The sequence below is a fragment of the Chrysochloris asiatica genome, unplaced genomic scaffold (genome assembly GCF_000296735.1).
Source record: "Chrysochloris asiatica unplaced genomic scaffold, ChrAsi1.0 scaffold00038, whole genome shotgun sequence".
Taxonomy (NCBI): Eukaryota; Metazoa; Chordata; class Mammalia; order Afrosoricida; family Chrysochloridae; genus Chrysochloris; species Chrysochloris asiatica.
In genome coordinates, this window is record NW_006408556.1 from 15,958,349 (window position 1) to 15,980,693 (window position 22,345).

The window sequence follows — 22,345 nt, forward strand, 5'->3', positions numbered from 1 at the left end:
GCAGTTTGAGTTTAATGATTACCTCACTTGCTAGACTATAAACTCCACATAATAGACATCTTGTTGGTTTATTTCTACATGTTCTTTACTCCTGCATAGGTCTGACTTAGCATGGTCTTTAAACAGGTGTGAAAGGACGAAAATAAAAATAGCTTTTAAAAGGCTGCCTTGTGTGTTAAGTCAGTTTCAACTCATAGTGACCCTATATAGGGTTTTCGAGAGTCGCTGATGGATTTGAACTATCAATCTTGTGGTTAGCAGTCCACTGCTTATCCTACAGTGCCCTAAACTAGACTTTCTCTCCAGGCTCCTCCAGATAGCAGCCTTTAAAGGCAGTGGTGAAGTCTCCAAGGGCCTGCCTTCCCATCCCTCCTCAGATACCATAGAAAAAGTAGGTGCCTGAGGTGGAAGGAAGGGCCTGAGGACCAGTATCTGCTTGACTCCACCCCCGTTGAGGCCCTAAGGCCCAGGGGATGACTTTTCTCCCTCTGCCTCTACCACAAAGCCACAGGACTCTGTGGCTGGTGGTTATGTGCCATAGAGTCAGTTCTAACTCATAATGACCCTATATAGGGTTTCCAAGGCAGTAAATCGTTATGGAAACAGAAAGCCTTATATTTCTCCTGCAGAAATGCTGGTAGATTTGAACTACTGACCTTGTGATTAGCAGCCAGTAACCCACTCCACAAAAAACCCTCAACAAACACACACATAGATATGCATATGGACAAAATAACTGTAGAGGGGAAAAACTTCTTAAAAGTCTTTGCCATTTTAGTGTCATGTTACTGAAACTTGCCCGCCCTCAAAGGCTCATTTTAGGCAGGGACTTCAGCATGAACTATGTAACAAGTCTTTTTGAGTTCTCGACAACAGTAAGATGGAACTCCCCACCCAGCATCCTGATAGCTCATATTTCCGCCTCTCTCCTCACTCAGGAGAGTCCACGTTTTTTCATACTGGTTTGCAGTTTTCAGGCTGACCCAACATGGATAGGAGCATCTGCATCTTCCGGAAAGGCAAATAGGCTTCGCCCAGGATACTTGGGGTTCTGGTGGGGCCGGGGGTGGGGTCTTCTGAGAATCTCCATCCACTGGGAAATTATTCCTTCCAGACTGGCTCTTTCTACCTTTTGATCCCTCCTCTTGACTCAGGACTTTGCTGGCCCCAGGCTGCGACCCAGCAGTCCTTAGGGCACCAGAACGGCACATGGCCTGGGCCCCAATTGCAGCAGCTGTGGCTCCAGCTTCCAGATGGGAACAGGAGGCACTCCTGGGCCCCAGATCGTGGCTGGGCATCAGTCAGCACACAGCAATGGTTTCCCTGAGATCTTCAAGTCATCGAAGGGCAAAAGAGCAAAGGGCTGAGAGAAAGAAAGGAGAGAAGCAGGCTCAGGTATTGTCAAAGTAAAGGCAGTGGCCAGAGAGGAGAGCTGGGGAAAGCTGTTGGGCCACCTCCTTTCCATGAAAGGCCAGTTAAAGTGCATCAGGGAACAAGCCTTGCTACTTCCAGAAGAGAGTGGCCCCTCTGAGCTATGCACTGCTCTCAGGCCTAAGGCAAGCCCTTAAATCCACCCACTACTAGTGATCCTACGTAGGTTTCTGAGGCTACACATTTTTATGGGAGCAGAAAATCTCCTCTTTCTCCCACGGAGTGGCTGGTGGATTCGAACTGCTGCCCTTGCGTTTAGCAGCCCAACTTGTAACCCACTATGACACCAGGGCTCCTGAAGGCAAGCCCTTATTCTTTAACATAATGCCAGAATATTCAAACTAGGAGGGACCATAGAATGGCATGTCTGGCATTTTGGGGGGTGGAAGAGGGTGTTTACAAAACATTTTGAGTGCTTTTTATACTATATATATGAAAATGAGAAACAGTGCACAGAAAGTCTGGATTTCACCTTGCTTAAAAATGTGTGTGCATTCCTACTCTGCAACCATCTGTTGAGGGAGGCTGAAGTATAGCGCCCTGGTCAAGAGCTCTCCGTGTCTCACAGGCTGCACCATCCTCTGTTGTCTTAGGTCTGCTTGACCGATATCCTGCAGCTGCAGAACCCCTGTACAAGTCCTAATCGGAGTCCCCTGGCCCTGTCCAACTAAGGGAACAGGCTCAGAGAGGAGTAGAGCTTGCCCCAGGTCCCACAGGTGGATAGAGGCAGGCTCAGGTTAGACCCGAGGGCCCTAACTTCCAATCTGGCCTTTTCAGCTGACTCCAGTGCATGTCCCTGCTCTGGGAGGGGGAGGTCCTGGAGAATTGAGTGTGTATGCCTCTTACATCTTCAGCCAGGTCCTGGGGCGTCTCGTCCTCCACATTCCGAAGCAGGGAGTCAGCTCCTGCCTCGCACAGGGTGGATGAGATGCTACTGAGGCCCCGGCCAGCTGCCAGATGCAGGGGGGTGCATCCGTTGAGCATGCGGGCATCCACACGGGCGCCGGCCTGGAGCAGGAATTGCACCAGGCTCCGCTCTTGGGTTTCCACAGCCAGGTGCAGTGCAGTCTTCCCACTGGTGCCCTCCTGGAAGGGAATATGGATGTCAGCCAAGGTCCTCAAGAGGCCCTGTGCTGGGCCTGAGTCACGGATGAGGAGGTGAGTACCACCACTTCTGAGCACTGGGCAGGGACCGGGCTGGGCGCGTGTGAGGCAGCAGGCAGTGCCCTACTTGGCTGCCTCACCTGTGCGTCAATGTCAGCTCCATTCTGAAGCAGCAGTTCCATAAGTGGCTGGTTCCTCTGGAGGGTGGCGATGTGGAGACAGGCCAGACCTGGAATATAGCGAGGGCGGGAGGGAGCTGCTGATCTACACCTGCCAACTCCTCCCTCTCTTCTCTCCAGGGACCTCCAAACCGTACCCCTCCGCAGTCCCACAGGGACCTGCTGCCCACTCAATGCCTCTGATCACAGGACTGTTACAGGGCAAACCCAAAAACCCCCTCAAAAGTCTGAGGGGAAAGGAACTCAAAGTTTCCACCTTTTTAGAGTCATATTATTGAAACTTTCACGGTTCAAGGGTTAGGTTGCTGAGAGACTCCCCTCCCACGCCCCCCCCCCAACCCCCACATTCTCTCTTAGACTTCAAGCCAAAGCCACCTTCTCTGAACTCTCTGGGATTCTCACACCTCCAGGCCCTCCTCTGCTTCACCTCCCCCCTACTCCCCTGCCCCATCCGGCTCAGCTTAGTAGAAGTTCACAGTGACCTTCCTCATCTCCTACAGTCTAGGTTCAAATGTCCATGCTCCAGCAGGTCCTCCCTCCCTGATGATCCTGAAATCACATCAAGTCTCCTGCCCATCCCAACCCTGTCCCCATCCCCACCCTGCTATGCCGATTCCCTTTGTGTTGTTGTTGTTGTTGTTGTTGTTACTCATCGTTACCCTGTACTGGGTTTTCGAGGAGTGGCTGGTAGGTTTGGACCACTGATCTTGCAGATAGCAGTCCAGTGCTTATCTTACAGCACCACACCAAGACTAGTCCCCTTACTCTACTCTATTTTTTCCAGAGCTCTTACTACCTTTTAACACATGACTTAACTTACTTCTTACATGTATTGTCTGTCTCTGTTTTATTCACAGATGTAAGCCCAGCCCCTAAATTATATAAGGCATGTATAAGTCCCTCAGTACATTTCTACTGAATGAATGAATGAATGAGTTCTCTATTACATGGTACATCCTGAGGGCAGATTCAGCTCTCTGCTTAGCTAGGTAAATCCCAAATCAAATTCCTTCCTTTCTTCCTTTATCCAACGATACACTGAGAAACTCTGTGCTTAGAAGCCACCCCAGTGGTGCAGTGGGTTAAGCATTGGGTTGCCAACCACATAGTTGGTGGTTCAAACCCACCAGCTGCTCCTTGGGAGAAAGATGAGCTGTCCGCTCCCACAGAGGTTTACATGCTCGGAATCCCCATGAAGCAGTTCTACTCTGTCCTCTATGAGTCGGAATTGGCTTGACAGCAGTGGATTCATGTGCCAAGAACTGGAGACATGTCAATGAACAAGCTGGCCCTCCTTTCCCTGAGACTGCAGCCCCTGTCTCCTGCCCTATTCCTCACCCTGCAGGGCCTCTAGACTGCCCATACCTTGCCAGTTCTGCAGCTGGAGGTCCAGGGAGTGAGGTGGTCCTCTGCCTGGTTCTGGCTGTCCCTCCAGCAGGCAGCGGGCACAGGTCAGGTGCTGACGCTGGCAGGCCATGTGCAGAGCTGTGTCACCATGCAGGTCCTGTAGCACCGTGCTGGCTCCCTTCAGCACCAGAGCCTGAACTGCACCCGGTTGGTCCAGATGTACAGCCAGGTGGAGTGCTGTCTGTAGGCGCAAGGACAGAGTGACGTCACAGGGTCACTAGGGCATGTTCCCGCCCCTGGGAACTTGGAAGTGAACACAAGAATTCCTACCTGTCAGCACCTTTGAGAGCAGCTTATAAAGGTCAGGGGCCTGACTGGGAACAAGGAAACACTACCAAGCCCTTCCCTGTCACTCCTTAAATATTGGGACTCCAAGATCTGGCAGCAGGGTGAGGGACATTGCTCTCTGTATTTCTTATGGCCCTCTTAACCCTGGAGAAAGGCTAGATGGGGGCAGGTCTAGCCTCTCACTCTCCCAGGGGCTGAGCTGAAGGGAAGGGCTTTAGGGGAAACCCTGGAGATGGCAAACTCCTTCAAGGCCCCATTCCTATGTGACCTCTAGGGCTAAGGCCTCCCAGGCTGTACCACACCGTCACTGGAGTCCACAGCAGCTGTTACTTCTCTATCCATCTCTTGTCACCAGGCTGTGTAATCAGACATGAGGCCCCAACCCCAGGCTGTGGGCAAAGACTCTGTCTTATACATCTGGAGATTCTTAGCTTCTGGCATGTGAATTCTTGAGTGAGCAGCCTAAAGAATCTTCTATGGCTGCCGGGGCAGGTACTGATATCTGGGGACAACCCACCTTCTCTACCTACCTGGTAAAGGTTGTTCTGAATGTCCAGGACCTCCTGGGGCAGCAAAGCCAGGCAGCACAGCAGCATAGTTTGGGCCTCATGAATCACTGCCAGGTGGACCAGCCTGGGGAGGAGTAGGGCAGGGCAGGGCTTGGGGTCAGGACCCAGGCTAACGAGAGTTGGCTAGGGTCCTGTGGTTAGAACGACACCTCAACCATTAACTTAGTCACCTATAGGATAAGCACAGGAAGTGAGAGTTTGGGCCAGGAAGTGAGGGTTGGCGTGAGAAGCCAGGATCCTAGAGTGTAGAGTTGGTGCGGGGAGGTGGGTAGCTCCGACTTTCCATCTCTGAACTTCAGGAGAATCTTGGCTGCGTGGGATGTGGGCAGGGTGCTGACAGGGCAAAGGCCTTTCTGTCCCTGGTCTGCCCAAATCCCACATCCCCCTGTCCCCAGGGCCCTACCAAGCCAGCTGCAGCTCAAAGCCAAAGTGAAAGCTGACAAAGGAGCCCAGCGGGGGTTTCCAGGGCTGGGCTCCCCACCTCCCACCTCAAGAGGGAGGACCGGACAGAGGGGTGTGGGGTGTGGAGTCACCCCTCCAGCAAGTCAACGTTCCACATTCCATGGGAGAGAACCCTCTCTAAGACACACAAGGAGATAGCACAGCATCCTGTCTTACTGTCTGACAGCACAGAACAGCTGGGCCTGACCTGAGGCCCTTGATGTCTGTGTGCACTTCTGAGGGGAGGTCTGTGCAGTGTAAAAAATGTGCGTTTGTTGGGAGTCCAGAGCTGTAATTAGGGGTGAGGGGGGCAGTTGGGAGGGGAAGTTCCTGTGTCCTGGGGTTTCCCTCCATCAGGTGGGGAAAATGAAAACCTGTCTGGGCCAGGAGAGCTACTCAGCTACTTTGGGGCATGAGTGAGGGGCTTGTGTCTGAGCTGGGGAGGGGGCTGCTTAGGCAAGCAGGGGCTGGCTTTGGAGGCAGGCAGGCAATAGAAGAGGCCAGGAGAGAGTGGAGGAACCTCTCTGGAAATCCCCTCTCGGCCAAGGCCTGCTCTCTGGGTCACATTCCTGCAGCCACCTCCCTCTCCCTCTCTTTCCTCCTCCCACTTCCTCTTCCCACTTCCAGACCTCCCACAGTCCAGACACCTCAGAGGGAAGAGAGTGTCCCCCTACTCTCTTGTGAGCCCCTGCGGAATCCTGGTCTTCTTCCTCCTCCACACACAATCTGGACTCATATAGAGTACACCTGCCTCCTATAGAGATGGTAAAGGTGGGGCTGGAAGCCTAAAGACTGAGACCAGGACCAAAGCTCCCACTTCCTGGATCAAAGGTTAGCTGCAGGTATCCTACATGGAGCTTCCCAAATCTTGGGGTTCTGGGCCTGAGGGCTGGTGACCCACACAGAGTACAAAAAGTCCTGGGGTCGCTCCTCTTCCACCCACCATCTTTGCCCAAAGCCATGCAGAATTAGGACACCTGCACCTCTAAAAAGTAGGTCAGGGCTGACACCCCACCCCCTGATTTCTCCATTCCTATTCTTTCATTCTAGTCACTCTGAGTGGGGACCCCAGTCTGTTTCCAATCTCAAATGCCAGCCACCCACCTGCCACCCCACCCTCCAAACCCCCATCTTAGTAGTGTTCCATTTCAAACTGGACTGGCCAGGGGAATTTTCTCCTCCCACATTTCTGCTTCTCATCTCAACTGCCCCCTGGCCCAGTCTCTATCCAGCTCCACCTGGACCTGGGGGTAAGAATATAGTAAGGAGGTCAGGAAGGACATGAGAAGGCCTGGGGAGCTCAGGTGGGGGAGTGTGAAGGGGAGACTGATTCCAGCCTTCACTTCCCCTTTTCTCTGCAGAGGAGGAAGTGAGCTGGGGCAGCCAGCTGCCTCTCTGTCTATGGGGCAAGGGTGTTCCAGCCAGGATCACCTACTCGTCCTCAGGGCCAACCCCAGCTGCACCCCCTACCCCCCAGCCTCCTACCCTCCACTGGCAACCTGTAACTAGCAACCTGGTTCCTAGAGACAGGGCATTTTGAGGTCCGAAGCTGGGAATCCCAGATACTGAGTAAACAAGAATACCCTCTTCCTCTCCAAGGGGAAAAACAAACAAACTGGACTGGTCAGGGGAATTTTCTCTTCCTAGGGGTGGGTTATTGATAGGTTTCCAAGCTGTTGGCTGGAGCTCCCGGCGTCTGGGGAGGGCCCTGTCAGTTTTGCCCACTTCCAAAAGGAAGGGCAGAGAGGTGATGGCCTGGTGAGAGCTCAAGAGTTGGCTGAAAGTTTGGAATTCAGTTTGGAGTTTCGAAGAGAGTGGGGGCTGCCCCTTCCCTGGCGGGTACCTTGAAGGGTATCGTCCCAGGGAGGTGGGGAGCCCGGCCTTTGGCGGCTCTCGAGGAGACTTAGACTAATTATTGGGAAGAAGGGGTCCTGCCTCGGCTTCACCCCCGAACTCACGTGTCTCCTTCCTCGGAGATGTAAGTGAGTGCTTCCAGCTGCTGAGGACTCAGCGTCCCAGAGGGAAGGAGTGGCGATCCTGGGGCAGGGTCTTCGGCTTCGGTGCCCCCCAGCAAGGGCAGGGGTCCAGAGAGCGAGGAGGAGCCATAGGTGGAGTCAGCCCGCTCCCCATCCGCGTCTTCCTTCCCCAGTGGCTCCTCGGCGCTTGCCCGGGGTTGGGTCCATGGCTGGGGGCCGTCGCCGCCCTCCGAGGGCCCGGAGGCCGGGGCCGGGGTGGCTTCGGGCAGGGAGCGCAGAGAACGCAGAGACTCGATACCCGAGTCGTACCGGCTCTCATCCGCCTCGTCCGGCCCTTTCCGCGCCTCCGACATGCCCACGGCGCCGGCCCGCGGGGGCCGGGTTCGAGCAGGATCCGGCTCTGGGCTCCGCTGCGCTGTCTTTCCGGGTTGCGGGGCTGCCTCGCAGAGCCGGCACTCGGCCAGGAGCGACCTCTTTGCTGGGCTGCGGGGGTCCAAGGGGTCGACCTGAAGTGCGAGCAGGGTCGGAGTCCGGTAGGGTTCACCTCCACGGATATTCAGAACAGCAGCACAGCCCTATCTGGTCCTCTCGTCCCGCCCCTCAGTCCAAGGGGAGGCCGCACGCCCAGCGGCTCCGCCCCAGGCCCCTCCCCCGACCGCGCTTCCGGACAGAGGTCCCGCCCCTTCGGAATCCCCCCTCACTCCTCCTTCTGCTTTGGCTCGGAGTCCCGGTTTACCGGCTCCTGACTCATTTGTTAGCCCAGTCATCCATCCATCCATCTATCCATCATCCATACATCCATTTATTAATTCACTCCTTCCCCTTTCCTTCTTAATTTCATTCATTAATTCCATTTTGGTTTTTAGAGAAATGTGTATTAATCGTCTGCAAGAGTTGGGCTTCCTGTGGAGAGAACAGGTGGGGAGTAGGATGGGGAATTGGAGTCCTGGTGTGGCGCTGTGGTTTAACGCGCCAGACTACACAGCAGTTTGAACTGCGAGGTTGGTGGTTCAAGCTCACCAGCGGCTCCTTGGAAACCCTATACAGGGTCGCTATGGGTCGAAACCGACTCTACAGCCCTTAACAACAACATACCCCTCCCCCGGAGTCCTGGTGCGGTGCTATAGGTTAATGCACCAGACTGCAAAGCCGGCGGTTCAAGCTCACCAGTTGCATCTTGGAATCCCTATACAAGGTCGCTATGGAAAGGAACCAACTTGATGGCACTTAACAACAACAACATACCCCTCCCCCTGTTTCTCTTGTTTTCTCATCGTTCCCACTCAGTGCCCAGGAATCTGAGTGGAGAAAGAGGATGCCCACTATCTTTAAAGTGGATCTTGCTTGGTTCTAGATAAAGGGTTTCCTGTGCCAACTTCCAGATTACATAGAATTGGGCACTAATTTTTATTTTTAGAAAGATTTGTTTTTAAAAAGTGGGTTTCTCAAGAAGACTGATGTCTAAAAAGCTGAGTGGCTATGGGGTTTCTTCTTCCTCACGTTGGGGAGACAATGATGGTAGCATCCGGTTACCCCTAGTGGTCAGGAAAGTTTAGTTCCTCATGGTGGGACTGGAAGGGGGAGGCCCCAGACAGGATGAGCAACACTGCTAAGGTACCAGCCCCAGCCCATCTTCCTTCCCTGTCCCTGCTTTCCCCGGGCCCAGGAAGACCTTAGGAGAACCCCCACCCACAGGGTGAGCCTCAAATGAGCACACCATGAACGACCCTTTCCTTCTTTCTCCTCCATCAGTACCAGTGGCCTGGGGTCCATCAATGCCCTTAGGGGATCAAGAAAACATCTATCTACCTTTTCAATCTCTATCCTTAGGAGAGGGAACATTTACCCATTTGACAAACATGTATGGAGCTTCTCCTACATGTCTGATATTGTTCTCTCTGCTGGAGGCAAAGATGTGTATCACAGTAACAGTAAGAACCAACAAACACCATCACCACCAACAAAAGAGCCCATGGTTCCAGCCTTCAAAAACTTCCCTGGCTTGTCATATGTTTTGCTGTGTGCTTTCTCAACCACCACCACCACCACAACAAAGGAGTTCCCTAGCAATTACAACATAGAGTGGTTATGTGAAGACAGAAATGAGAACAGGGTACCCTTGGGAATAGGAGGCAGAAGGTTCCATTCCAACTGAGAATAAGAAGAGAGGAGGGCTGAGAGAAGAGACGGATCTAGTCTAATGAGGTGATGATTGGAAAGAGACAGGGGAGAGGGCTGCAGGAAGGAGATAAACCAATGTTCTCCATTCTTTTGGAGGAGCAGAGGATGTGTGGAGTGTGATGCAAGTAGTCAAGTGAAAGAACAGCCCATCATTACATGTTTGGGGTGGAAAAGTCCACGAAATGGAAACATTCCCTTTCCTTGAGGCAAATGATTTCAGATGTTCTCAACTCCACCTGCCCCCCACCCTTTCTGACAGATTCTTTTGCCATCTTCAAAGGCTAGAGCAAAACAGAATAATAATCTAGTGAAGTCCTGTCAAATTGGTTCCAACTCAGAGAAACTCTGTATAGGCTTTCTGAGGCTGTAAATCTTTGTTGTTGTTGTTATGTGCCGTGGAGTCGATTCGGACTCATAGCGACCCTGTACAGGGTTTCCAAGGCCATAAATCTTTACGGGAGCAGAAAGCCTCATCTTTCTTCTGCAGAACAGCTGGTAGTTTCGAACTGCTGACCTTGTGGTTCACAGCCCGATTCGTAACCAATACGCTACCAGCTTTGCACGGGCAGAAAGTCTCATCTTTTTCCCCCACTAAGTAGCTGGTGGGCTCAAACTGCTGACCTTGTGGTTTGCAGTTCATTACTTATCCTAGAGAGCCACCATGCTCCCAGACTTAGACTACCTGGGTTCAAAAATCTGGCATTCCCATTCCCATTTTACAACAGAGAAGCTGAGGCCCAGAGAGGTGAGTTCACTTGTCCAAAGTCAAATAGCAGTTTCAGAGCAGAGTTCTCTTGTCTGTAATCCAAAGCTGTATTATACATTTTTCCAATGAATACAATTTTTAAATCAAAACTTCATGGGTGATGGGGTGGGGAGAAAGAACATCTGAACTTTTATAAAACCCAAAACCAAATTCACTGCCATTGAGTTGTTTCCAACTCAGCAACCCAGTGGGACGGAGTAGAACTACTAGCTAGGGCTTCTGAGACTAATCTTGATAGGAACAGACAGCCTCACCTTTTTCTTGTGGAGTAGCTGCTGGTGGGTTTGAACCACCAATATTTTGGTTAGCAGCCCAGTGCTTAGCTCATGATGTCACTAGGGTTCCATTGTTGTTGTTAGGTGCTGTCAAGTTGGTTCTGACTCATAGGAACCCTGCATGTTTCTGAGGTTATTAAATCTTTGCAGGAGCAAAGAATTCTCCTGCAGAGCGGCTGGAGGACTCAAACCATGGGATCTGTTGTTGTTGTTAGGTGCCATGGGGCCGGTACCGACTCATAGCAACCCTATGTATAACAGAACACAACACTGCCAGGTCCTGAACCAACCTCATAATTGTTGCCATGCTTGAGCCCATTGATGCTGCCACTCTGCCAATCCATCTCGCTGGGGTCTTCTTCTTTTTCTCTGACCCTTATCAAACATGATATCCTTCTCCAGCGACTGGTCCCTCCTGACAATAGGTCCGAAGTAGGAGAGACGAAGTCTGGCCATCCTGGCCTCCAAGGAGCACTCTGGCTGCACTTCTTCCAACACAGATCTGTTGGTTCTTTTGGCAGTCCATGGTACTTTCAACATCCTCCTCCAACACCACAATTCAAAGGCATCAATTCTTCTATGGCCTTCCTTATTCACTATCCAGCTTTCACACGCATATGAGGTTACTGAAAATACCATGGCTTGGGTCAGGCGCACCTTAGTCCTCAAGCTGACATCTTTGCTCTTCAACACTTTAAAAAGGTCTTGTGCAGCAGATTGGCCTAATGCAATACGTCGTTTGATTTCTTGACTGCTGCTTCCGTGAGTGCAGCTCTGTAGGACACAAACATACAAAAACTCAGGAGTATACAGTGACTGCTCCTTTCATTTTCCCAGAGGCTATGTTTGAAGAAAATTCCACCCTAACTCAGCCAGATGTCTGGACTTGAGCCATAGACAGATAATTGTTGAAGTCCTGTCGAGTCAGTTCAGACTCATAGTGACCCTGCATAGGGTTTCCGAGAAGCAGCTGGTGGATTTGAACTGCCAACCTTGTGGCTCACAGTCCAGTGCTGATCCTACAGTGCCACACCAGGAAAATAGATAACTGAGCAAGGAGCCCTGGTTAAGCACTCAGCAAGTAATAAAAAGGTCAGTGGTTTGAATCCACCAGCTGCTCTGTGGGAGAAAGATGTAGCAGTCTGCGTCCGTCCATAAAGATTATAGCCTTGGAAACCCTATAGGGCAATTCTACTCTGTACTACAGGGTTGCAATTGAGTTGGTTTTGACTAAAGAGTTGGAATTGACTCCACCAGCAGCTGGTTTGGGACTTTTTGGATATGTGAGCCAGGTGTGTGGCAGCCACTTTTGGCCACATGAGGTCAGCATTGAGTCACCCACTGCCCCCAGCACCAGAGCTGGAACTCTGACAGGAAGCCCTCTTGGGAACACTCCAGGAATGGGGAGAGGGACCCTAGCAGTGCGTTATCTGGAAGGATGACCTTCGAAGTGTGGACTTTGACTCAGGTTCTGGTGTGATCAGGGCATACTCAGCCCCAGGCTTCTCTGAGGCCAGGCCCCTCCAGTCCTCTCTCTGCTGGTGTTTTCTGGTTCCCTTTGTCATGTTCTTCTCCCCAATTCTGTCCACCCTAGCCTAGCTCATCTCTGGGAAACAGTCCCAGTTTCCATGGTGACCAGTTGGTCAGCTGGCTCCTCCCACAGCCCCCTCCCTCTACCCCTCTTTAACTTGGGCCTCCAGGGAAGGGTCAAATAAAGAGGCAGTGGTGGTCTTCTATCACTCTGATGCGATTCAGAAGGAGTCCTGCTATCCATCTTTCGAAGTCCCCTAAAAAGGAGATGGGATGGAAAGGTGGTAGGTGTGGTGTGATTGTAATAACAAAGTGTGGAGTGCACGAATCTCTTCTGGGTTGAGAAAGGCCAGGATTAGGTCCTCTGCTCTCTGCAGTGAGGACTGAACCAGGTGGAATGGACTGGCACCGGAATGGGAGCAGCTGGAGTTAACTTTGAGGCAGGACTTCCCTAAAAGCCTAGGTGATACCAAAAGAAGCTACCAAATACAAACCCCTATCTCTTCAGGACCCCAACCCTCTTCTCTTTGGGCTAAGAGGAGGGGCTCACTACTCTTGAGAGGGTCACGCAGGCTGGATAATTTAGAAGCAACAGGCAGCCAGCCAGCCACCTTCATTTTGCCTGGAAAGGGAAGAGTAAGAGAATGGAGGCAGGACCAGCAGTTATGGGTTGGGGGCAGTAGCTCTTCAGCCACAAATGAGTGACAGGACCATTTCAGACAGATCACTATGTGTACCATATGCCCAGAGACCAGATATACTGGCATCACCATAAATTAACATCCTGACCAAAAGAATCCTAGATGAACCTTTGAATAGGAAAGATCTAGAGTCTAGGTCTCCTCCTTCTGTTATGTGCTAGCAGGTGACCTGGAGTAAGTCACTCCTTTTGCTCTTGTGACTAAATGGTGAGGACAGTTACTAAATGTCAAAGACCTTACTGTGACACATGACACACAGTAGGATTCCACAGTGACTTTTGCAAACACAAATTAATCCTGCATGACTTGCATCGAATTCTGTCATAATGATGGAGTCCCTGAGTGGTGCAGTTGATATGCTCAGCTGCTAACGGAAAGGTTGGAGGTTTGAATCCACCCAAAGGCACCTCAGAAGAAAGTCCTGGCAGCCTATTTTGGAACAATCAGCTATTAAAAACCCTATGGAGTACAATTCTACTCTGACACACATGGGGTTGCCATGAGTTGGAATCAATGCATGGCAACTGGTTTTTATCATAACAATTGGTTTCCAAGCCATCGCCCCTACTAGACTTTGCACTCCTTAAGGGTAGGAATTTGTGTGCTTCATTTCTGAACAGTGGGTTCCTTGCTGTTGTTAAGTGTCGTCAAGTCAGTTCTGACTCATAGTGAGTGTGTAAAGGGTTTCTGAGGAGTGGCTGGTGAATTTGAGTTGCTGACCTTGTGGCTTGAACTGACCTTGCGGTCCAGTGTATTATCTCAGAGCGTTACACCAGGACTCCAGCAGATACCCAATATCTGTCAACTGAATGGATGTATCTAGAAATGAATGAATGAATGAATGAATGCATTTCCTTTCTGCTTGTCCTAGGGGGTGCGGAGAAAGGCAGTGCAGGTGGCATGAAGGGGCAGGCTGCCAGTAGTTTCTCAGTCTTTCCTATGTTCTGGGACTCCTGCACCCACAGAAGGTCAGAGCCTTAGACCGTTCAATCAATTTCCTTACTGCACAGTTGAGGAAACTAAGGCACAGAGAAGGCAAGGTACTTATCCAAGGTTACACAATGCATTGATGGCAGAGCTGGGATTGAGAATTAGAACTTGGGCTTCCTGACCTTCAGACGAGGGCGTTTGTACACACTTCATTGCTTCTCTGAGGCTGTTCTTCATGAAGGCCACTTCCAATGTCTTCTGCCCTCTGTTAGTCCTTTTTCACATCTAGCTTCAATTCCTTCCTTTCACCCTCTTCCATCCCTGTGCACTGGGTCTGGCCACTGATTCTACTTCTGCCTTAACTGTTTACCAACGACTAAGGACTAAGAAGAAGAGCTTTCCCTAGGGTCTCAAGACTCAGTTTCCTCTGCACCAGGAACTCGCAGGACCAGGGCTAGGGAGAGATGGTGGTTGAACCTCTGGCGCCCCCTCCATGGAAGACTGACAGAGATGATTTTTGGCACAGATCTTCCTAACATGGTGTGTGTGTGCAGTGAGCAGGGCTGGGTGCGGGGAGCCCCTGTTGCTTCTCCGCTTTGGGGGTGGTTGTTAGGTAGGCTTGGGGAAGGCGGAGTTTGGGGGGCTGGGGGCGGGGCTCGACTGCGCTGGGAGGAAGAGGGGGGGCGCGCTGGCTCCCGCTCGGCTCAGACAAAAGGCGGCGGCGGGAGCGGGCGGGAGGCGGAGCGGCGCCGCGAGGGCCTCAAGGTGACACCCCCACCCGGCCCCCCAACCCTATCCCTCGCCCCTAACCTCCGGTGCCCTTATCACCCGGTCCCCTCCCCCCTCCGGGGGGTGGGGAGCAGTGTGGGCCCCGCCCCCTCCCGCCCCTTCCTCAGGGCCCGCGCAGGATGCCCCCGGCCCCCGGTAGCCCCCCGGGAGGCCCTGAGCTCGACGCGCCCCCTCTACGCCATGTCCCCCCCTGGCTCGGCCGCGGGAGAGAGCGCCGCCGGCGGCGGCGGCGGCGGCGGCCCCGGGGTCCCGGAGGAGCCCACGGCAGCAGCGGTGGCGGATGACGGCCCCGCCCGAGAGGAGGTGAGAGCTGGCGGCGCCCCTTCCCCGGACGCGGTCGCAGCCTGGCCCCCACCCCCCGCGGCGCGGCCCCGATGGGTTCCGCCGCAGCGCGGCCGGCGCCCCGCACCCCGAGCCGGTTGCCACAGCCGCAGTCCCGCGCCGCCGCCCCCACCAGCGGCCGGAGCTGTCCGCGGTGGCTGGGAAGGGGCCGCACCGGGGGCGGGGCTCAGGGGTCCCGGGCAAGAGGAGGAGCCTAGGGGCGGAGCCTCGTGGACCCGGGATGAGTGGGGGAAGGGGCTGCTTTATCTTGGAAGGGGGCTAGTTTATCTTGGGAGGGGATGGTGGCGGTGATCTTATCTCACGGGGGGGGGGGGGGGGGGAGTGTTACCTTGAGGGCTAGGAAGGGCAACTTGTAGGGGCAACAAAGCCAGAAGGGTGACATGAGGAGGTGATATTGTTACCTGACTAGGTCCCTAAGAAGGTCAACTGTGCAGCAGTGACTAGGGGTGTGTGTGAGTGTGTGTGTGTGAGTTGTGGGAAGATTGGAGGGTGGGATAGTTTGTACCCTTCTCTCAGTGCCTTTGCTACTCCCACTGGGGTACCCTAAGCCCAGGAATCTTCAAGTCTGGATGCTAAGCATACCCCGAGTTGGGGAACCCACTCTTCAGATCTTTGAACCTGGAGACAAAGGGGCTAAAGAAAGTAGCAGGAGACAACCTCCACCCCAATGTCCCATGCACACTCATGTACATACTGACACACAAGGACACATGCAGGGACAGACTTGGATTGCAGGTAGAGCCCCTTTAGATGTGCTCACATGGGGAGAGCACACACCCAGGTGACCAGATGCAGATGCACGTATGTACACCTTCCCCGCAAGGACAAGGTTTCTTGAAAGCCACATGTACACGCATCTGTTGTTATATGCTATGTGCCATTCTCTAGCCTACCTACCTATCTGCACTTCCAGATCTTTCCTAGGATTTATACAAGGCCCAGGGCCCACTGCCTCTTACTGTACCTTTTCCTTCCACTCTGTTTCCTTGTCCTGGCAGACCTCTAGGCCAGGCCTGGGGAATTGAGTGGGTAAATCAGGATCTCAGCATGGTGGTGTGTTTGTGGGAACATGAAGGAGGAGGGTGGGCAAGTACCACCAAAAATCCAACTCAATACAGATTTATTAAGTGGCTAGTTTTTGCCAGGACTGTGGGAGGCACTTAGATGCAAAGAAAATAAGGCTCAGGCCTTGCCTTCTGGAGCACCCAGCCTAGTGTGGGAACCAGACGGACTGTGGGACAGAAGGTATCAAAGTGCTTTAACAGAGTCCCCAGGAGAGTACCTCCAAATGATTTTCTCTTGACTAATGGCTGGGTTGCAAACATCTTCCTCCCTATCCCACACCCTTATACCCATTCTCTTTTGGAGAGTTTTCTCCCATTCTAGAACAGAGAGGAAGGATATTAGTGTACAGGAGGCGACTCACAGAGGGACTGGAGTCTAGAATGTGGAGAATGACACAGGACTGAAGTTTTCTTGCGGCCTCTGTCTAAAGGAGGTATTAGGCTAATTTTGAGGGGTAGGCAGGAAGACAGGTCAAAGAGCTGTGGCTCCTCTGGAACCTAGGACTGAAAGAATTTGAAGTGAGGGCCCACCTATTAAGTGGGAGGTGATGTCAGTGGGTCCCTCCCTTTCCTAGAATATCTGGAAGGGGTCTGGGCTGGGGACTTGCCTCTGCTGACACCTGTCTGTCTGTCTTCCCCCGTCTTTCCCATCCACACATTTTCCTGTTTCATTGACATCTTTGTGTCTGTCTTTGGACTCTGTCTCTGTGGGTGCCATCCTCTCCATCTAACTTTGCCACCTTGGCCTTCTCCTGTCACATCCGGCTCTGATCATGATCTGCTTCCTGGGATGTCTCTTTCTCTGCACTTCTCTGTATTGACATCCCTTCCTCTTTCTTGTCACCATGGCTCACATCTGTGTTTTTCTTTGGTCCTCGGTCTTAACTTTTCTCTCCATGTGTCTGTGTCTCTCATCACCATATCTGGTGCTGGCCTTGGGTCCTCCATCCATTTCTGTACTTATCCCATTCTCTCATTCCCTAACTATCTCGGCCCCTCTCCTTGCTCTTCTAAGCAGCAGCGTCCCATCCAGCCCTCTTTCACCAAATCTCTCTGCCGTGAATCCCACTGGAAGTGCCTGCTGCTCTCGCTGCTCATGTACGGCTGCCTGGGGGCCGTGGCCTGGTGCCACGTCACCACGGTGACCCGCCTCACCTTCAGCAGCGCCTACCAGGGCAACAGCCTCATGTACCACGACAGCCCCTGCTCCAATGGCTATGTCTACATCCCCCTGGCCTTCCTGCTCATGTTGTATGCCGTCTACCTGGTGGAATGTTGGCATTGCCAAGCCCGCCATGAACTGCAGCACCGCGTTGATGTGAGCAGTGTGCGGGAGCGTGTGGGCCGCATGCAGCAGGCCACACCCTGCATCTGGTGGAAGGCCATCAGCTACCACTATGTCCGCCGCACCCGCCAGGTCACCCGCTACCGCAATGGCGACGCCTACACCACCACCCAGGTGAGGGGCTGGGAGGACTGCAGGCCAGCTCAGCTAGGGAGGGATGTTGGGACCCTACCTGACAGCACCTGACAGCAGCAAGCTCTTTGGGAGCATTTCACCAGAGGACAATAAGCAATCATAGTGAAAACAGCAAACATTAGGACTTTACAAATATAAAAATGTTTTATTTAATTCTTGTACAATCCTATGAGGTAGGTTACTATGGTTCCCTTTTTTTCAGATGAGGAAACTGAGGACTACAGAGGTTAAGTAACATGCCCAAGGTCAAACAGCTAATATGTGGTTGAGCTGGGATTTGAACCCATACAGTCTGTCTCCACAGTTTATATTCTTTAGTGCTTCATGGATTTATTGCTCGATGGTTGCAGGTGCCTTCATGTGCCCAGTCTCATACACAGGTCTCCAGATCCTAAGCCCGAGGTTCACAGAGGAGGTGGGTGGTAGCTGAAAAAATGGTGGAAATGGGCATGTGAGGCCCTGTGGAGGATCAGCAGGTCATGCGACACTTCCTGGACTGACCAGTATTGTCTAATATTGGGGTCCTGCAGGAAGAGATGTTTCCAGATGAGGGTGACCTCTGCCTCTGTATTGAAAGTAGACAGCAGTCTAGGCTAGTGAGAAACATGAAGGAGCCTGGGTGATAATTAAGGAGGGGGACAGGGAGCCCAGAGATAGAGGATTCCTCAGGGAGCTCCTCTAGAGAGCCTATTTGCAAATTCACTAGTAAAAGGGAAAGGTGGGGGGGGATGATGTTTGTGATGATAAGGGGGCAGAATGAGACAAGGGAGGCAGTGGAAAAAGGGCCAGGTAAATCAGGATCTGCTCCCCAGAGGACTAAAACCAGACACACAAATCCTGTCGTTGAGTTGATTCTGACTCACAGTGACCCTGTATAGTTTCTCAGACTGTCCCAGGAGTGGCTGGTGGGTTTGAACAGCCAACCTTGTAGTTAGCGGCCAGAATGCTGAACCCACAGTGCCATCAGGGCTGCCCGAGCCCCAAAGGGAGCAGAGCCTGATTAAAGTTAAAATGGCCTCAACTCTAAATCAGGGATTAAGCTGAGGGCATCAGTTTCTCTCTAAACCCAGTGATCAGACCCTACCCAGCTTGTGCATTTTCTGTTCCCAGGGATAGATTTAGGTTCTGACCAGGACACAAGGGGCAACTATGGCAGAAGGCGAAGGTAAGCAGATAGAAGCTCCCTGAGACTCTTGCCAACTTCCTCCCTGGCTACAGGTCTACCATGAGCGTGTCAACACGCACGTGGCTGAGGCGGAGTTTGACTACGCCCGTTGCGGTGTCCGGGATGTGTCCAAGACACTGGTTGGACTGGAGGGCGCGCCGGCCACGCGGCTCCGCTTCACCAAGTGCTTCAGCTTCGCCAGCGTGGAGGCCGAGAACGCCTATCTGTGCCAGCGCGCGCGTTTCTTCGCCGAGAATGAGGGCCTGGACGACTACATGGAAGCGCGGGAGGGCATGCACCTGAAGAATGTGGACTTCCGTGAGTTCATGGTGGCTTTCCCGGACCCAGCCAAGCCGCCGTGGTACGCCTGCTCATCGGCCTTCTGGGCCGCAGCGCTGCTCACGCTGTCGTGGCCCTTGCGCGTGCTGGCCGAGTACCGCACAGCCTACGCGCATTACCACGTGGAGAAACTCTTCGGCCTGGAAGGCCCGGGCTCAGCAAGCAGCGCTGGCGGCGGACTAAGCCCCAGCGACGAGCTGTTGCCCCCTCTCACCCACCGCCTGCCACGGGTCAACACAGTGGACAGCACGGAGCTGGAGTGGCACATCCGCTCCAATCAGCAGCTGGTGCCCAGCTACTCCGAGGCAGTGCTCATGGACTTGGCGGGGCTGGGGGCGCGCTGTGCGGGGGGCGCGGCTGGCGGCTATGCGCCCACGTGCCGCTACGGTGGGGTGGGCGGCCCGGGCGCGGCGGGCGTGGCGCCATACCGGCTCAGCTGTGAACACTGCCAGCGCGCGGTCAGCAGTTCGTCCATCTTCTCCCGCAGCGCCCTGAGCATTTGCGCCAGCCCACGGGCCGGCCTAGGGCCTGGCGGGGCCGCGGGTTGCGGGGGCAGCCGCTTTTCGCTCGGTCGCCTCTACGGCTCTCGGCGCAGCTGCCTGTGGCGCAGTCGGAGCGGGAGTGTTAACGAGGCAAGCTGCCCCACCGAGCAGACGCGGTTGTCAAGTCAGGCCAGCATGGGGGACGACGAGGATGACGATGAGGAGGAGGCCGGGCCGCCGCCGCCCTACCACGACGCCCTCTACTTCCCAGTCCTCATCGTCCATAGGCAGGAGGGGTGCCTGGGCCACAGTCACCGTCCGCTACACCGCCATGGCTCCTGCGTAGAGACCTCACTGTGACCTCCGGCCCCTAGAGAGGCCCTCGCTGTCCTTCCTCCTGCCCTCCACCTGACTGTGCCCTCTGCGTGTAGCAGGGGGAGTCACCATAGCTGACGGAGGCTGTACTGGGCGGAGGGGGCAAGGCGAGGCTCACCGGAGAGGCCAAGATGGGACAGAGACCCCCACCTTCCCTGTACATAGAGACAGATTCTTAGGTGGGGGTCGGCAGCTCCCTAGAATCCCACCCTAGCAAAGGATCACCTCTTCCAGCTCCGCTCCTGAGTTCCTAAGGGGACACCTTCCCTTGTTCCTCCGCACACTTGAGATTTCCCGTCCAGCCTTTCAATGGATCTTCCGACTGTTAAGTGATGACTGTACAGTGGGGCCAGCGGTCAGCCTCGTCTCAAATGGGAGACCCTCGCTGTGCAGCTGGGGAAAGAAAATTGGGAGTGTCCTTCCTCTGTTGCCTCGTTTTATTGAGGCCTCTCTCAATTGAGGGAGTGGTGGTTTGGTGAATATCAGGGCTGGTCTCCAACCAGCTAGGATTTCAGTGGGTCTGAGATCCGTGACCAGGTGTCAGCCCTGACGCTCCATTTCAACTTAATGGAAACGTTATTCTTCTCTTCTTGGCACTGACCTCAGCCACTGGGGTTTCCTCTCTGCCACTCCTTCCACCGTTGTTTATCTCACTGGGCCCCAGGAGTCCTGGTCCTGGAGGGACTGTGCTCACCTCCTGCTCCCTTCCCGTGGAGAGCTGTTGCCAGGGGGAAGGGATGAGGTAGTGTGGAGGGCCGTGTACCTTGGTCCTGTCTCTAAACTCAGCAGCCTCCCCTGGGTTCTGGGTGGGTATTCTCTTCAGAGGGCATGAGGTGCCACCCAGGTAACCTCCTTAAAACTAGATAGGGGCAATGACTGAGAGTGGCGGGGCATGAGACCAACTTGGGTGACAACAGGAACTCTGGCAGCAGGTGGGAGTAGAAGAGGACCCTGAGGGTCAAGGCAGAGGGTAGTAGAGGGTGGATGGAGTAAAAGGACCTTGAAAGATGGAGTGGTCTGTGGGAAGGAGTGTAGAGTGACTGCCTCTCTCACAAGGCTGAGGACTCATCACAAGCCCCCTCTGGAGAGATACCTCCAATGGCAGGAATTCTTGAAATCTTGCCTGTCATCTCTATCCACCTCCCCTTGTACTACCCAATGAGCTGAAGGTCTTCTGGGTGTCCTAGGGTATCCAAAGGGACATCCTGCCTCTACTCCAGGGCATTGGTTCCAGGTTCTATTTCCCAAAACTCTGAAGCCGCCACCTCTCTTCTGTACCTCCTTCCCTCCATGTGCTTCGGTGTGCATGTTTGTGTGCTTCCTCCTGCCTCCCACTCCGCCACTACTCCTTTGGCTAATATTTCCCAGCAGATTTAGTGCCCAGAGACTGGGCTCACATTTTAAGCTGAGAGGGTAACCCTTGAGCCACCTGGGCATTACTCACCACCATACTTCTCACATGGTTTGATCCAGCAGAGCCCCTCCTTCCCTCCTTCAGCCTATCCCACCTATCTCCCACCCAGCTCAGTCTTTTTTCACTAATGGGCCTGGCCTCCACCTATGCAACATCTCCTCTGGATCCCCTTGCTTCCCTAGGGAGGGGATGGGGGAGATACAAGTTATGGGGACACTGTTCATGGCCTATTAGGGGGTTGAGCTGGGAAGGGAGGGAAAGCCAGAGAAGGGGAGGCTCGGGTAGAGGGGACAGCTGCCCACCACATTATCCCTGGCAGCAGTGCCCACCTGCCTACCAGTACTGGCCAACCTGGACCTGAGTCTGTTCTCTTTGGACAGCTGGCAGTTGGAGTGCCCCTCTTTCCTCTGAATGGACATCTGTGAGGTACAGGTGGTGAGCCAGCTGGTACTTGGATGTCCTGCTCTTCTGTGGGGGTTAGCCTGATCACCTCATGGCTCCAAGGAGGGAAGACTCTTCCTTCAGGCCTGTTCCTGAGACAGAACCTGGCCTGGGAAGAGGGGAAGGTGGTCCCCTATTGTTATTTTTGCCTATATTGACCATTTCTGCCTAGGTTTTCTCATGCAGACAGCCTCAGCACACACAGACTTAAAGAAACCAATTCTTGGGTCTGTTTTCTTGGTAGCTTTATTGATTGCCAAGGAAAACTAAAAACAGAAAATTAATCCATCTCTAAAATTAAACTTCACATCGAAGGTTCTTGTTTCTCTAATTAGGATGTCTACTAGTGGCTGTGGCTACACACTCACACACACACACACACACACACAGACACACACATGTTCACTCCAGAACAGTCAGAGGGAGTCAGGCATAGATAGACTCTAGGTCACCCAGATAGGCACACACATGCAGTCATGCACAATCCCCTCTGGTGCTCTGCTTGGTGCCTGTTACTGAAAAGGCCCCTGGTTGGCAGGGGACCACTCTTTGGGAACATGGATCTGGAGGCTCTGGGCCCTTCAGCCCAAGGAGGATAAGGATGGGGCTCAGCCTGAATCCATCAGTCAGGCCCTCATGTGGCCCCTGGGAGTTGATGGAATTCTTGTGGTCTGGC

At 53.5% G+C, this 22,345-nt stretch overlaps 3 protein-coding genes across 3 annotated transcripts; 1 reads left to right on the forward strand and 2 right to left on the reverse strand.

The window, feature by feature from the left end:
• Positions 1-1,297: 1,297 nt before the first annotated feature.
• Positions 1,298-7,838, reverse strand: NFKBIE (nuclear factor of kappa light polypeptide gene enhancer in B-cells inhibitor, epsilon). The gene is made up of 6 exons (XM_006860520.1): positions 7,378-7,838; positions 4,940-5,042; positions 4,080-4,302; positions 2,676-2,764; positions 2,278-2,517; positions 1,298-1,363 (listed from the first exon to the last, which is right to left on the reverse strand). The coding sequence occupies exons 1-6, from the start codon at positions 7,746-7,748 to the stop codon at positions 1,298-1,300; spliced, it is 1,092 nt and encodes a 363-aa protein (XP_006860582.1). The 5' UTR covers positions 7,749-7,838.
• A 132-nt stretch (positions 7,839-7,970) lies between these two features.
• On the reverse strand, positions 7,971-12,764 carry LOC102817477 (NF-kappa-B inhibitor epsilon-like). Its single transcript, XM_006860601.1, has 2 exons — positions 12,698-12,764; positions 7,971-8,137 (listed from the first exon to the last, which is right to left on the reverse strand). The coding sequence occupies exons 1-2, from the start codon at positions 12,762-12,764 to the stop codon at positions 7,971-7,973; spliced, it is 234 nt and encodes a 77-aa protein (XP_006860663.1).
• Positions 12,765-14,747: 1,983 nt separating this feature from the next.
• Positions 14,748-19,799, forward strand: TMEM151B (transmembrane protein 151B). Its single transcript, XM_006860521.1, has 3 exons — positions 14,748-14,870; positions 16,992-17,432; positions 18,672-19,799. Exons 1-3 carry the CDS (start codon positions 14,748-14,750, stop codon positions 19,797-19,799), a joined length of 1,692 nt encoding a protein of 563 aa, XP_006860583.1.
• The last annotated feature ends 2,546 nt before the right edge of the window (positions 19,800-22,345 follow it).